Source organism: Athene cunicularia (assembly GCF_003259725.1).
Source record: "Athene cunicularia isolate RWA chromosome Z unlocalized genomic scaffold, athCun1 chrZ_part3, whole genome shotgun sequence".
Classification (NCBI taxonomy): Eukaryota; Metazoa; Chordata; class Aves; order Strigiformes; family Strigidae; genus Athene; species Athene cunicularia.
This window is the reverse complement of record NW_020799144.1, coordinates 6,816,849-6,833,817: the sequence shown is the minus strand read 5'-3', so window position 1 is coordinate 6,833,817 and position 16,969 is coordinate 6,816,849. Positions and strand designations below refer to the sequence as shown.

The window sequence follows — 16,969 nt, the reverse complement described above, 5'->3', positions numbered from 1 at the left end:
GGCTCATCTGGCCTGTAAAATGGTAAGACTTGAAGTGACTTCTTGTGGTGACATAGCCTGCCACTGGCTGGGGGAAACTCAGTGTCCTATCCATCAGGCCATGCATGGTGCTTCTCATAGCACAAGGCAGCCACGTTGGTCCATCCACAAGAGCAACATCTGGCAGGATGTTGCCTGTGCCAAAGAACCACATCAATCTGCTTGTGAAGAACACCAGATTTTAGTGCTCTGATCTCAGCTGGGAGAGGTGGCAAAGCGTGCAGACCTCGACATTGGCAGGCACTTGCAACATGTCTGCCTAGAAAGCAAGGGTAATGGAAATGCAGCCCTGGTCCTGCTAGAGGAGCTCGTCATGAATGGGACCATTTGTGAAGACATGCTCTGCTTCATGTGTGTGAGTGGAAATAACCTTAGAGAAAGAGATGATGCTGGATATTCCACCTGGCCTGCCTCTGGGTACTGCAATGCCCATCACTCACTGTTGGAAATGCATGGTCAGGGTGCACTCTCCCAGAAAAGCATCTGCAGTGCAGTAAAAGCAGCAGGGGTCCTCTCCAGAGTGAGGATCCAAACTGCTGTAAGATAAGGCTGAGATGTATAAACTGTTCCTGTGCTGAGATGCAAGAGACTCAAACTGTCCTCACAGTAAAAAGGTAAATCCTTATGGTAACAACCACTGGCACACACTGACCCTGCCCAGTGCATCTGAGATCAGAGCTGACACTCATACCTTTCCCACTGTACTGCCACGAGCAGAGAGACACAGGTGTTAGCAGACCCCCTTCAGCATTTCAGCTTGTTTGGTTTTCATGACAAAGTGGACAGGGCAAGAGAGAGATCCTGATTCTTACACTTCCTCTTAAATAAGGCAGTGCTCTGTACTCTGTAGAGCTTGCACAAGATCTGAATCCATGTGTAAAGGCAGTCCAGCTGTTCCCACTCAAGATTATTACCAGTATCTGGAGGACTGTAAATTTGAGATGTAAATTTGCATCTTTTCTATCAGATGCACATCAAATTTCAGGGCTCCATTAACAGCAATGCCTGTAACCTCACACCAACTTTTGGGCTGGTGGCTAGGAAACACGGACTGCCTCTTGCACTTCAAAGTCTCCACTTACATCTAAGTAGCAAAACACTGAAAGGCTTACTAACATTACCTGCAAAACCACCACACCCTTAATCTTTTGACTATGTCATACATGCTCGTTTGGAGGAGCGGTGTTTGAGTTACAAAGTTTTATTTCTGCTATAGTACATTTTTAACTCGACTGTCTTTGAATATGGGTATCTCCATAGCTTTAAAAATTCCAGTACCAGTGCAGAATAAAACAAGCTGTTATCTCTATCTGGTATAAGTAGTGAGTGAAGCAAGTTTTAATGCATCTCTTTATGCCAGTGGTAAATCTGGCCCTTACAGGTTTTAAAAATAAACTCTAGCAGAAGAAATTATTTGAAAAATTATGTGCTAACTGCATTGTTATTCAAAGATCAAACCTGGACTAATCCAGCACATCCTTTTAAGATTACTGGCAACTATTTTGTCTTTTCCTCTGAGTGAAGTTCTATTTCCCCAATACTTGGGCTCTGTCAGCATGGCCTAAAGGATAGGCTGATATTTTTTTTGTGAGGCATTAAGAAAAGACCGCAATGTTGCCTCTATATGGGTACTAAACAGGGTGCAACTTTATTTACAGTGTAAAGTGCATCACACAGAAGTCGTTTAAAACACACAACAAGCAGTGACATAAATGACAATACAGTACTGGGTAGGGAAGGGAAGGTGTTCCAGCAAGTATCAAAACATCAACAGCATTAATACAACAGCCTCTAGTTCCAGCTGCTCTGCCCTGCCACCACGTCTCCTTATGAAACGTGTTGACTGGGTTGATCCCCGGACTCTGTGTACTAGTCACTAGTGTGAAGCTGGAGTGCTAAAAGCCATCCCACAGCCCTGAAGCCTCCAACAGTGTCCTGCCAGCTCTACGCACTGTCCTCACCACCGCCATTCTGCTCTGGAGATCACCAGGGCAGAGTCAGGGCACCCACCAGAGAAGCACCCTGGGAAAGGGTGACATGTAAATAAAGATCTGTTTTTCTCACCCATGCACTCTTTCCCTTGCGAAGCCCCGTGCTGCTCCCTGCAGCTTCCATTGATACACTGTTAAGGCAGCCAGGAGATCAAGGTAAAAAGCACCTACAAATGGTGGTGACTATGGGTTGAAATGCAGACATTATTTACCAAACACTATCTTCAGTCAAAGCTGTAAACATCCATGGCTGTGGAGCTGGGAGACAGAAGATTGTTGCTATGTGCTAGCAGAGTCCATTAGAAAAAGAAGGTTGTAGGAGCTGAAACAACAACTCTTCAGCTGATCGCAGCTCCCACTGGGAAGGAATCTACATTCACATTAATCTGATCCCCTAATGACTCCTATTTTTTACTTATCTGTTTTTCTTTTAATTGGCTGAAAGCTCTTACTGGCTCACAACTTTGCTTGTTTCTTTCTTCCTCATTTCTAGTCTTGGGCTAACAGCCATCAGTTGTCAGTATTTATTACTGTGAGCTTATTTTGGTCTCATACCACTTTGTTGTCCAAATTCATGCATTCATAAAAGGAAGGTAAATCTATAAATGGGGGAAGGGTGGGGCAGGTTGTGCACACTCTTAATCCAGGAGTAACTAAGCAGGAATGCTACAGAAGGTAAAATTAATTTCTCATCCTTCTTTCCCAGTGCTGACTGCAAGTCACACTTTTCTATTATTACTGGGAAAAATGGAGATTCTGATTAATGATGCTTAGGTTCTTACTCTTAACATCTTCTTCCACAGATCAGCCTTTTTACTGCTGATAATTACAATTATCATTGGACCTCAAAAAATGCATCTCATTTCACCTTGTAATTCCACCACCCTGCTTAACCACAGGAAAATCTTAGCATCTCAGTTAATTAGAGCATGATGGCATTCAGGTGTGTGTTATACTCAGATGCAGTGGGATTAACAGTGTGATAAAGAGAAACCTGACAGCACGTGTGCTCTCAGTATTTCTCACTCAGCTCAGCATTTCTGCCTGTGTGTGTACTCGAGAGGCATTTTCCAGTTCTCTGAGGGTTCTGCATAAGATAAATACAACCCTTCTGTAAGGAAAGTTTCACCTATAAACTTAACTGGTGCCTTCTCCCTCCATCTTGGGGGCAGTCAAACTTTGGGACCCAAACCCCATGTATCAAAAGCATTCACCTAGCAGACAGCTGCTAGACATGTGTTTCACAATTTACACAGGAAAGGGATGGTGGTTACAGGTAGGTGCTGAGTCCCGTGGGAAGTGCAGGGTTCCATGGTCCACCTGCTTCCCACTGCTGGATCCTGCATTATCCAGCTTTAGACCTGAACCGCTCACAAGCCAAAAAGTCTCAAAGGCTCTTGTTGACTAGACTTGGTCCACCTTTCTCTGAATCACAATGTTCTCTCATGTCTTTCACATTTTTGACTACTTTACCGATACATCTCAGGTAAAATTCATGCTGATACCTTCAATGAAGTCACTCTCCAATGATGTTTATGTCACATAACATATGTTACAGAATCTTCTTCTTATGCCCACCAGAAACTGTGGTTATAGCATGGACTGCATCACATGTACTAATTTACATCAACATGAGTTCAGAAACAGGCCCAACACAAAGTTTAGCTGCTCCGTTAGCCTTGTGTAACTATTCTTTACTGTTGAGTTGCTGGAGAGCAGTATGATTTGGCAGATGGTAAGTAAAATTGCCACATTCTGTTTAATCACAGTTGGCATTATAGTATGGTTTAATTAGCTTACTCTATGTAAGAAATGGGAGGGACTTCACTTTACACAACCACTTCCTCAGTGGACAGTAGGAATCTTTACATTTGTATGTGTGTGTGTGTGTGTGTGTGTGTGTAGCAGCATATATTTGATAATACTTTTGTAAATGAACAATACAGAGGATTTCTTTAAAAATTGAAAGGTATAGTAAAAATGTATCACAAAATAAAATATAAAACAAGGGAGCTGTGGGGGGGAGGGAAGCAATGGATTTGATTTACAATGCATTGGTTTCCAAGCCCTGGTGCCTAGGCTGAAGAAAGGTATCTGAATGTAGAACTGCTGCTCTGATGTTAAAAGGGATAGAATCCAGTCTTCCGTTTCCTGTGTAAAAAAAACCCCCCAAAATAAAATCAGTGCTGCACTGAACATACCAAACAAGATCAACAGTGAGGCACAAGAGGGAGGTGTCTGAAAGTATACCAGGAATTAGAGAGCCACAGGTCAAGACAGCATATTGAGCGGGGCAGAGGGTGGGCCTGGGGAATACAGGACTCTGGCATTTAATGTAAATTATGACTCATCACAGAGTGGTTTGGAGCTAATCTTGTCCTGGATGCTGATAAAGCTTTGAACCCTTTTACCTTCTCCTTATAAATCACACCGAGTTAACCTGCAACAGCAAATCTTTGCTACTATGGCATTTACTCCTGATATGCCTGTACTGGTTTTGGGTCTTCAGACAGGATTGTACACTGTAAAGAGTCACCAGTGGCTAAGGCCAAAGCTTAACAAAATCAGATTAACAGATCTCAGTGCTTGTTTCTATCCCCTTCCTTCCACCCTGACAGTTCTGTGTGGGAAACTTCCTCCCAAACAACTCTCGAAGGGATGAGCTGCTAGACTACAAACCTGTAGGGCTAATGATCCACCTTCCCTCAGACTTCACAATGCTGCACAGAGCTGTGGACTTGGACCAAAAAAACAAACAAGGGGAGTGCAGTTTGGTAACAGCCTGAAACTTTGCTTTGCTTCAGAAATAGAATCCATAAGTTTTGACTGCTAAATCCACCGGATTTGGGCTTCTCTGTTTCATGTCCTAAATGGAAATACTATCAGACTTTAGATGTGTAGCTTTCAGTCTAAAGCTGGATGCTGTTTATTGGCAGTACATTTAAGTTGCTTCACTTAGGCATAAATAATCACAGCTGACAAATTAAAACTATTAATTTTGGACAATGTAATTTCTCAAACAAGCATCTTTCCTACAGCTTTAAGATAAACAGTGTATCAGAGAGACAGGGAAGAATGTCTGTCACTGCCTATCCAGAAAGAAGAGAAAAAAATGTACAATGTCACAGGCTTTGTCTGTATCCTGGAGAAAAATATTAATATTCAGCTGTTAATTTATTTAGCTCTCCAGGATAATGACCAGTGTGTTCAGTAGAAGCCTATGTGAATTGAGGTATAAATATTTCTGCTAGCATGTGTTTCATGGCTCTCATTAATATTCCATGCAGGAAGCAGGAGAATTCATGCTGCATGTTTTGTTAGTGTATCTGATTCTTGACCACAACAACATTATTACCATTCACCTGCCTTCCCTCTTCAGGGATGTAAATGACTGTTAATGGCACCATGAAATAAAACAGCTTTCCAATGAAAAACTTGAGTCCTGTTCAGACTGCCCCCGAAGTCAAACACCCAAACTTCACAAGTTAACTTTAAAAAACAGCCACAACTAAGATTTGTAAACGCTGCCTTGTATGGTGATGGGGCTCACTGATTTGAAAACCCAGTCTTCTACTGGTCCCATTAGACATGAACAGCAAACCAAAACACAAGCACTGGTAAAACTCTCTAAAACAGAGCACAGGAGAACCAAATCTTGGGGGGTCTTGATACAGGGACCACACTGCCAGGTGATCTCAACTGGGACTTGACTCTGAGGCACTGTGTTGTACTCTTTAAATGATGACATCGCTCAACACTAGGTGCAAGAAGAGCTATTATTTATAACATCTGTTGCATGACCCTAGTCTTGAACATGGACCCAGTTGAGGTATATACAGTTCAAACTGAACCTGAAGAACATTCTGTATTACATCACAACAGACATTTCCATTCACATCCTTAAAAATAAGGCTAAACCTTGCAGGTTTGCCTGTCTGCTTACATGTAAATATACCATTGTCTAAGTTTTCTAGAAGTTTGGCAGTCATTCAAAGAGTACTCTCTAAGGTCTTTCCATATTGCCCATATATCATGAGCCATCCAATGACCACTGATTTTCAGGACCTAGAGATGCTCAGAATTGGAGAAACTAATTGCATGTTCTTCAGATTTAGTGTTCAGTAGGGTGCTTTGGCATAGCTGTGGGACAGTCCTCAGCAACACTTACCTAGAGCAGTCATGTCCAGTCCACGATGAAGGACAATAGCACCGATTTGGTCGTATGCACTTCCCACCATTTAAGCAAGGCAAGTGGCAAACAGCTGCATACAAATACATACACAGAGTTGCATTAATGAGCACACTCACCACAAGCTGATTAAGAAACAGGGCACTGAAAATTCAGCCTGCATTATTCTGTTAAGAACAGACTACTCTCAAAGCGACAATATTAAACATCAGCCGTGAGTCTGTTGTGAAAGAAGGTTTGCTCTGAAAAGGGCAGCCTTAGAAGCACATCTCTGCTGAATGTGATTTGACCTCTCTGCTACTTTTGCTGTCTGCTGCAGTGTACGAGCTGCATGAAACAACCAGTGTATTATTTTATGTTGCCTTAAAAATACTTTTCTTTTTGCCTCAAGTTGAGGCAATAAAAGGAATGCTAGTGGAAGCAGGAGAAGGAACTGGAAGAGTCAGAGGATCAACAGAAGAATAGGCCTTATTTCTAGGAAGAAAATGTAGGTGTTTAAATGTTGGTATTTATTTGGATGGAATATGACAGCTAGACAATAGCCAAGACAAGCAAACACCATACATGGTAAAAAAGTATAGAAAGAGGTAGCATAAGCAAAGGAAGTTAAAGGTCAGAAAACCATTTACAGATCAACAGCAAGGGAAGAGTATGACTTAATGACACCTGTATGGAGGTAAGGAAAGGAAGCAGAGTTGTGACTAAGCAGTACAGGACATCTGAATTAGAAAACAAACACTATCTTCCCTGATTGGGTTGTGCTGGGATAGAGGTGAAATGGCTGCAATCTGCTTTTGTGTAACAGCCTAACTGAAGGACCTCAAGTAACCGAACAAGAGTCAAAGCTTCAGGTTTTCCTATCAATTTTGGAGGAAAGCTGAAAGACAAAGTCTTTGAAGCAGATAACATTATGTCTAGAGGACAGACCTAAAGATACCAATGAGCACATCTGCAGGGTATTATTTTTGCAAGGAATATGCATCAGGAAACATTGATTAATATGGAGTTAGAGAAAATAGGAATGAGTAATCACGGAATGCAAAAGGAGATGGACATACACTCCCCTCTGATTTCTCTGGGCCAAAACCAAACAACAGAACAAGGTTATAGAGGTGGACCATCCCTGTGCAATTAACTGCACCAAGTTTGTCATGTTGAAAATGACTTCTGATTCTGGAATAGAGCATATGAATGAAACATCTTTAGCTCTCCCTTTAGGCACAATATTATTCCTCTGAGATCAACAGTTAATCCAAATATTTCTCATTTCACTTTTCTTTGTAATGGCAAAAGGTCAAGACCAGTAAGTAAAATGAAGAGTGGTTTAATAACTTCATGAGCAGTGGTTATGAGCTTTTATGAATGGGTTTGGCACAGATGCAGTAGCTCACTAGAATTTTTTCTGTAGCTACTGAAAGCAAAGCAGTCTGAACAGATTTGAATTGCTGGGCCAAAAGTGAAAAAGTCATCTATCCTCCTCAACCACCTATGCTGTTGTAGCTGCAAAGTTTATGAAATCTGAGAGGGAATGATGCATTATGTGCTAGGTAAGTGTCCCTTCAAAAGACAGTAGTTCTTAATTGAAATGTTCACTCTGTAATTTCAGTTTGCTGCAGGATGATTTGGTTTGCAGTGTGTCACACAGCTTATCCCCCTCACTCACTATTCTTATCAGCTGAACAAATAATACGAACATTCATTAAGAAAAGCATGAATTCCTCCTCCAGTTCACTCTATCAGCCACTCCAAAGTCTTGCAGGAAGGCAAAACTGGCCTTTCATGTTAAGACTCTGTTAACAATCAGTTAAGGAGCTCCTGGACAATAAAAATACAGTGAACAAACTGTAAAATAATTTTTAAAAAGTTAACATTACTGATGGACATTTAATAATGATTTAAAGACATTTCAATGATCACTCCATTGCTCTAAGTTTTACTGACTATTTCCACAGAGACAAGCCTTTTGAAAACTGACATTTGTTTAGCTTTGATGTGGATATATCTCAAACTCAGGCTCAAGTAATTGCAAATCAATCTCATTTGATAAAAGCTAAATTGCCAGGACATGTGTCTGGAGCCTAGAATCACTCCCCTCACTATTCTGGTGTGCTACATGCCCTTCAGCCTTGGTGAGGTGCAAGTAAGAGATCTAGTATATGTTAAAATGCATGTTAAATTAGTTCAGAGAACTTAAATGATACCTAAAGTAAGATACCCATGTACTATGTACCTTACATGGGTCCCACGTACCCATTAAATTCATCCATCCTTAAACAAATCCTTGCTTTTCTCTGTCCTTTTGCCTAGCTCAGAACTCAGGCAGTAAGTGGGAATCCCCCAAATCATATAGCTATTCGGTGAAAAAAACCTGTTGTACCTGCATCTTGTTTATGAGTTTAATAGTGACCTGCATGTGCTGAAGATGAAAACAAAACTCTAATTCATCTTGAAATTGACAGTAGTTTTATTGTTCTCCTTGGAAATCCTCTCTCCTCTGAACTTTTGCAGAGAGCGCTCCTGTGAATGCTGTCTGTCCTTTCTGTGAGCAAACTTTTCTGAGGATTTTAAAGACTCATCAGGGGCCATTCTGAAAATAGTTTGCAGCTGGGGACAGCAAATACTCCAGGAATACTATTGCAGGCCTGGGTCTTCCTGTGAGAAGCTCAGTAGTTCTACAGAGTCCTTACTGAACTGTGATAGGTATTGATAGTGGAGTCACAAAATGTGAGAAACAAATGCAGGTGAAAGGAATTTTACCCATATGGCAGCGCAATCCAGTCCATCCAGGGGGGCAGTCACACTGGTAAGGGGCTACACAGCGACCTCCATTGAGACATGGCAGAATGCATATTGCTAAGGAGAGAAGAGAACCAGTGAAAGAATTATCTCCCATGAAAGCAAAGAACAAAGTGTGCAAGAAATGAACTTATGTTTAATTAAAAACTCTACTACCTCCTACGTGTTTGCATGCAGCATCAGCAGCACTGAGTAGGATCTACCCAGAAGGCATGAGCAGCAAATATGACTGGCATCGCAGCCAGAAACGAGGAGGAATGATGACAAACAAATGGACAGACTGGATGGAGCAATTGCTAGAGTCCTTCTGGTGCCTGTAGGTTCTGTGATCACTGGAACTGAGCGAGGCTGTTTGCTTGTTTCTCACATGTCATATCCACAGACATTGCCCACTTCTGTGACAGTGGCTAACAAAATCAGTTCATGCTTTAATTACAAACAGCTGGATTGACTGCAGATTGCCTGGGGTCCCACAAGGTGAGATCAAAACCAAGTTAATCTATGCCCTGCCCATAGAAAAGCACTTGGTCTGGACAGTGAAAACATGCTCAAACATGACACTTCAAGCCCCCCATGGAAAGACAGCTTTGATACAAGGCATTTTTGGTGCAACAGGCTGACTGTAGCTAGAAGCTTTGGGGAAGATACCAAGCAGCTGATGGCCTCTGGACTGAGAACCAATCAAGCTGTAAGGCTTGTGTGAGCAGATCTTCAAAACTGTCCAAGGTGCATACTATTCATGACTCAAGTACCTTCACAAGACTACCATTTCCACTAACCTAACTGGATGAAATACTTGTGTGAACATGCTCTAATAAGAGCAAGAGTTGAACTGGGCCTCAAACTGAGACTCCTGAGTGGCACTTCCAGTGAAGCTTTATACTGGAAGGGTGGATATGGGCTGCAGAGGACTGATGCAGATGTTCCTCCTGTTCTGCTGCACAGCAGAGGTCAAGCTGAGCAGGTGCAGTCAGAAAATAATAGTGAACTACTATAAAGCTCACAGGTACTAACCCATACCACCAAGAATCACTTGTCTGTATCATTAAACTAGTAGTGCTATGCATGTTTTTTAGGGTGGTCAGGGCCATCTCAGGAAGAGGACTGATTATCTCAGGAAGAGGACTGATTATCCTCAGGAAGAGGACTGATTATCAGGAAGAGGACTGATTATCACTTTGTGAACTACAAAGTGACTGAATTCTGTCAGAGCTCTGTGGCCTTACCTGTGGCCTGATCCTGACAGATCAGTGCTCAATGCTAGCACTCAAAAATCACTTTGACTTCCAGAACAGGCCCTTAACTCCAAAGAGTAAACCTATCTTTTCTGTTCACCAGTGCACCTTGACTGTGACACCACCTCAGCTGCAAGTGTTCTTGGACACATTAAAGCTTTACATCAGAGCCATACAGAGTACTAAACACAGTAAGGGTATTTTCCTTTTCTATTCATGCAGACCCATGCCTAGTGTCTACAGTAATAAGGCTTCTCATGCAGCAGCTATGCCAGCATGAAAGGGTTAGCCCTCCCAAATTCCTTGTGTTAAAAATCATGAAAAAAAATGGGAAACATGGCAAAAACTGACATTCCCAATGCCAACCAGGGAATCTCTAACAGACCCAAGAATCGGATTTGGCTCTTTTTAACCAGAACAGATCCAGTTCTCTAATTATTCAAAGATCCAGGCCAGCAAAAGCCAGCCCAGAATTTGCAGGGTACAGGTACACAGGTCAGGAAGGACAGCATGGAAAAGGTGACACAGTTGCATTATTTGAACATGAATTGATCAGGTTCATAATCACATACTATTAAAAGAGAAAGCGAAAAACCAGATGCAGCCACCAGCAGAACACTCACATCTCTTCTGTTCTAACCCCTGCTCTTTCCCCCAGACTATCACATTTTGCTATTAGAAACAGACTTTGGAGAACTGAAGCAGTGTGTTTTTCAATCATAATAAAGGAGCACCCACAAACAAAATTGCATCAATTTAAAAAGTGCTTGTTTTGGTTTGGAGATGTCAGGGCATGGTCATTTGTCTAGAAACAAGCAATCAGTTTTCTGTTCTCTCTGTCAACCCAAATAAAGCAACGATTTTTATGGTTTTGTCTTTTATGCCTTTAATTTTCCCACCTGGTTCACTGCAGTAAATTCACTTGTCTTACCTAGAGCACCCTTAAAATTACACTTAGGGATGATATACATACGCTCTTCACAGAGACGACCCATCCAGCCATCTGGACATGAGCAGGCATTTGGTCGCTCACAGATGCCACCATTCTGACATGGGAACCGACAGACAGCTGAAAACAATACAATTCCATGACAAACTCAAGATGGTTAATTAGACTCTATAAGTAATCCAGCATCTTGTGCAGATCTTTGCAGTTGTAAAGTTTAGAGCAGAACAAAGTAAAGTTCAGAAACAGAACTTTTGATTTCAAGGGCTACATTGTTTTCTGGCTCTGTTGTGTCTGACTAGGTATTGTGAGCAAGAGCATGGGAAGTATTAAGATAAAAAATTTTCCATGGCAAGAATAAAAACATACAAGTTTTTAGTAATAGTTAGGTAAATTATTTGGACAATGTTTCAAGGCTGACAATATGTTTTCTCCCCTATAATTTTTGTAAAACAGAAAAAACAAAACCCCCTTACAAAAACGATTACATTTTTCTCACCCTAAATTAACTCAAAAATAAAATCAGGCTTTCTTCTAACCTTGGTATGAAACACCAAGATAATGCTGTCTGGCATAACACAGGTTTTGTCAAAAGTAAGATTAAACACCGTGGTAGAACAAGCGATTGTTTTTGTACTATCACCCAGTGTAAGGTGAGTGACCAACAAGGGTGCAGCGGTGGTACAGTGTTGTGTTTACATGTGGAACCCAAAGTGTGATTACAACTTAGCATTCACTTAGCATTCACTTAGCATTCATGCTGACTGGTGCTCCTTGGCTCTCACACGCGTTAGTAAGCACCTGATCATAAAAGTGAGTAATATGAAGCGGGCTCTATCATGCTAGCCCATGGCTAGCATGGACAGACTTTGGACTTCATCACTGTTTCTATGACATTGCACCCTATCTTGGCTAACACATCCAGGGAAACCAGGACGAGTTTTGGGTGGAAAGCTAAGTATAAACATGTTAGACTTAAAGATCATTAGAGAAGTACACTCCTTGTCATGTTGGTGTACATACTACATAAAGATCAAAAATTGTGGCTTTGAGATGATACAACAGAACAAATAAGTAATCAGACTAACTTCTAATTAGTGGTAGTTATGAGGACAGAATAACCTCAGGAAACTCAGTCTGAACTGCTAATTGCATCCTATCTTTAATTAGTCACTAGCTGAGCAAAACAGGAGTTTAGGCTTTGAGTGTTTCAGATCTTGTTCAATGTTACTATTAAATACAAACAGTGGTTTAGCACACTGTAACACTGTTCAGACCTGAGCTCCACACTGGAAAGAATGCAAATCTTTCCCTGATAGAGCCAAACTTGAGTCACTCATGCAGCTAAACCATGCCAAACTGCAAACTACAGCTTGTAGTCTGTTGAAATGAGGCCAAAGCTTTTGCCATTGTGATTTTCAATCTCAGGAGCCTCACTGTCAAATGTCAGCTGATAATGAGAATGGGAAGATTCCTTAGGCCCTGGTAGGTTCAGAGAAGTTGCAGTATTTTAACAGGTAATTTGAACAATTTTTGTTGTAAAGATAACTACAGCTATGCAGAGAGCTTGTCTCTGTGTGTTGATTAAAGCAGAATAGTGTGCCAAACAGATTTCCTTTGTGCAATGCAAAATTACGAAGTTGAATCAAAACTCATTTAAAGCTTTCTGTGATCCACAACACCTAAACAATATCCCATGAATGTGTAATGGGATGGGAGGCAAAAAGTTTGTGTATAAATGATATCCCACATTAAATTCAAAGCCCATGAAAAATTATCTCTGAAATATATTTTCTCTCTGTCAAAGGAGAACATGCAGATATTTCATGAGTTACGGAAATAATTTTTGGATGGTAACTCCATTCTGCTCAGCAATCCAGGATCTCAGTCAGAGATAGGCTTTTTCTGCATTTCTGCCCAGGCCCTGCTTGTGAAACCGAATGAGTAAGACAATATCATCCCTAGGTGTGCATTTGTTATATACCAATTTAGGCTGGCAGAGACTCTGTGTCTGTAGCTGTGGGGATTACTTTTCACTCAACAGTCAAGAACAGAGAAAGGCTTAGGGCAGGAAGTTGAACTGGGATCTCATTCTCTTTTTCTGCTATTGTAAAGGCAAGCAGGGCAAATGCAGGCCTGATGTGCTGGGGAGAGAATGGGGACCATTAGCTGTGACTTCAGTTAGTGGCAGCAGATCTCACATCCATGGTACCAATCTTAATCTTTGAGATCCCCTGTTAATCCATATTTAAGAGTTATCTTCACAGGACACAATACCATTACACTGCTGCAAGACAAACATGGGTATTAAGGGGAAAAAGTAACTTCTGGTATCTGTTCTCAGCTTTGCCAAAAAGCTTTCCTGTGGTTGCAAGTGAACAATTTCCTCCATGCTTCAGCTGCCCTCTCATAATGCTTGTTTGCTGACAGGGTATGAACTTTTTGGTTGTCAGCACCACACTGACCACTCCCAGTCAGCAAGATGTGGGCAGAGAGCACAGACAACACGGATTTTAGAGCATTTCAGAGAGAACAAATTGGGAGTCAGACAAGCTGTGTGCATCTGTGCAGTCTGCTGAGTCCTGCAGGTGTTCACAATCGGCAGATCCAGGCTAATATTTGTCACCCCTGAAACTCAGATCAGAATCTGGCCTGCAACCTCTAACCAGCAGTGATTCAGGCAAGTGCAGCTGTGGTGAGAGCTCTCCCAAAGAGGCTAACGACATCTGCTTTTTAATTATAATATTTATGCTAACGAACCTGTTCAACCAGGCCAGAACTTTTCAAGCAGGCTTAGGACACATTAATAATCAACTCACAGAGCCGAAAACAAGAAATACAGCATGAGTCATTGCAAAGAGCGCTTTCATGTCACTTCTGATGTAGACCAAAGGCTTGCGTCATGTAGGTCTTTTGTTAGGCAAATCCCTCAAATGAATTATAAAGCAGTTCTGAAAGATTATTTTGACATGTGTCATGAAAACACAGGTTGGTCCTCCTAGAAACATCTTGGGGCCTTTTTAGTTCCCCTTTTAGGTGAAAAGGGTAGGGGGCAGGGGAATTGTTATTCCTCTCCCTTAATATATCAAAAGAGAGGTTATTCTGCATTGTTTTGCTGTACTACATCCTGATCATCTGTCCACCTCATCACTTCTTTTTTTGAAATAATTTTCCCTCATATTTATTCCTCTGAACAGCCCCAGTAGACTCAGACTTGCAAACAGGACACATGTTTGACAGTGCTTATGCAGACCAGTCCTTCCAGCTTTCTAGTAACCATAGCAAGAATCTCTCATAGCAGAAAGCTAAAGCCCTTGGCATAGAGTAGGGTTCTGTGTAACAAATATTAAATAATAATAAAAAGTAAAGTTGGCAATATAAAGGGGCAGCTGAAGAATCTATATGTACACAGTTTTGCTAATGAATTCTAGCTTAGGCAGAGTAGCTATTATGCAGACATCCCTTGAATTCTCTAGCCACCAGTTTAGAAAGAAACTATGAGATATTTGGCAAACTTTTCAGAAAGGGCTTGGTGCTTTGCGAGTGTAAATTTCTAACAGGACTTTTGGCTACCTCTTGACAGCTGAAGTAACTCATGTGCTTTTACTGTAAACCTCTACTTGGCTACTTGACAGGTGATTCTTCATGGCAATGGCAAGCCATGGTCACATAACCAGGAGAAACTGTTTTTTTCAGGAGCAGCTTCTCTATTCCTGAAACATTCACGAGTTACAAGCCCACTTCTTAGGCTTTGGGTCTCCTCAAAATCATCTACTGATCTGCGATTTTTAGGCAAGGCAGTTATAACAGATAAAAAATTTTAACAGAGTGCCTGCTCTGAGGGCAACTCATCCTGATTAGGTCTTAATATTCAAGATAATTTGCTGCCAGAATACATATAAAAAAAACCTGATGGGGGTACCTTAATTAGACAGGCTTAACACAGTATAGAATCCTCCATCTCCAAAGGGCTTCTGACCTAAACAGAAAATCCCCAAGGAGGGAAGTAGTATTGTTGCTTCTATTTCGGACACAGGGAGCTGAGCCTTGCAGGAGGAGAGGCAGACCTGAGAACTTTGATGATGGCTCTTATGTTCCCAGATGACCGTTCTGGCACCTTCCCTCTTATGTGGGAGTTCTCGAGCTTAGGGAATGCGGCAACTTGTGACTGGTCACTGATGTGCCCTAAGATTTTTTGCTTTTAATACTCACATTTCTAAACAAAATACGTTAGGCTCAGTGTATAGTATGGTTGATGTTATGCCATCTGAGATAAGACTCCAAGGTGCAGCTAAGTCACTGCTCTATAGCTACTCATCAGCAGAAGACTAGTCAAGCTTCTGACAGAGAAACGGGCAGATGACAAGGTCTTTTCCATCAAAGCCCTGTGAACCCTTTTCTTACACCTCATCCTTGACTTTAAGTTAAATGTTTGAAGATGCTTATATCTGGTTTTGTTTTGTTTATCATCTCTTCTATGTGTTGTGATGGTTTATCTCATTTTCCATTCAAAACTTCAGTGTGAAAGAGTTAATTTTGTAAATTAAACAAGTGCATTTTTTAGCTCAACAAACCAAGAAGTGACATTTTCCTGCTGATATGCCAAGGGTGGAAAGACTACACTTTATCTCTGGTATTTTGTTAAAACCATGAATTTCTGCAGTACTTAGTGTGTATTCTTTAGTGAGCTGTATCAACCCATCCTTAAGTATTTTATTGCAAAACAATTTTCAGGAGCTGCCAAGCTCTTAACACAGTGAGAGATGAAGCACCCATTGAATCTCTTACTTTTGTTTTCTGCAGTGCTTGATCTTTGACTGTGAACTGACTGGCAGTGCTTAAAACAGCTCTGTGTGTCAGAGAGATGACTGTCACTTTCTCACAAAAGATGCAACAATAGAGGAACGTAGGTGTGGGATACAACATTTTAGCAAAATAAACTGTAGATTAGCAAGGACTAAAGATAAAAATTGTGGAAGCCCTCTCTTTCACTTGAAGGTAAAGCAACACCTTGCACTTTAAATGCCCCAGGTGAAACCATGATGGCACTGAAACTAGCAAAAACTTCACTTTAATTTTAATTGCAGCTAGGATGACACCTCCATGCTTATGGCAAGTTAAGATATGCTTCTTTTCATGGAAAAGACTCACCTTTGCAGGTAGGTGGTGTTGTCCATGTTCCATTTTCTAAGCAAATGCTTCGCAGTGGCCCCTCCAGCATGTACCCACTGTAGCATGAATAGGTGATCATGTCTCCATACTGATAGAAGCTACCACGAATCAGAGCATTCTCTGTGTGAGCTGGGGGGCCGCAAGATATCTCTAAACAAAAGAAATGACCCACAGGCTTGTGAGCTGCAATGCCTACACAATACAGTTTCTAACCCTGGACACAGTGCTTTGCACAAAGGACCTGGGAAGGGCCAGAGAGACACCTCTGATGGTAAATCAGGAAGTAGGGCTTCTTCATGGTGTAGATACTCACAGGGGAAACCTGTACATACATCCATTGAGCAGGGAGATGGCCAGGAACATTAAGTAATGCAAGAGTGGCTATATCCACTGTATAGACCAGAAACTTTCAGATGGTCCCAGGATATACAGGAGACTGGGTTTGTACAGTGAGGTGATGTTTGTAGAGTGAGGTGATGCCATTGTCTAAACTAAACAATATTTCTTGCAAGAAGCCAAAAAGCCTGCAAAAGGACACTATGCCTTCTGTCAATGTCTATAAATACAATAAAAGGCAGCACCACTCCCTACAACCCTCATC

The 16,969-nt window shown here is 41.4% G+C and overlaps 1 protein-coding gene across 1 annotated transcript in view; it reads right to left on the bottom strand.

The window, feature by feature from the left end:
• Positions 1-1,664: 1,664 nt before the first annotated feature.
• Positions 1,665-16,969, bottom strand: part of SVEP1 (sushi, von Willebrand factor type A, EGF and pentraxin domain containing 1) — a 108,601-nt gene continuing 93,296 nt past the window's right edge. The window contains exons 45-49 of the mRNA XM_026866617.1: positions 16,348-16,518; positions 11,224-11,319; positions 8,977-9,072; positions 6,199-6,292; positions 1,665-4,181 (exon numbers count right to left, since the gene is read on the bottom strand). Of these exons, the coding sequence (XP_026722418.1) occupies positions 4,151-4,181; positions 6,199-6,292; positions 8,977-9,072; positions 11,224-11,319; positions 16,348-16,518 (488 nt within the window). The 3' untranslated portion in view covers positions 1,665-4,150. The remainder of the gene's footprint in view (positions 4,182-6,198; positions 6,293-8,976; positions 9,073-11,223; positions 11,320-16,347; positions 16,519-16,969) is intronic.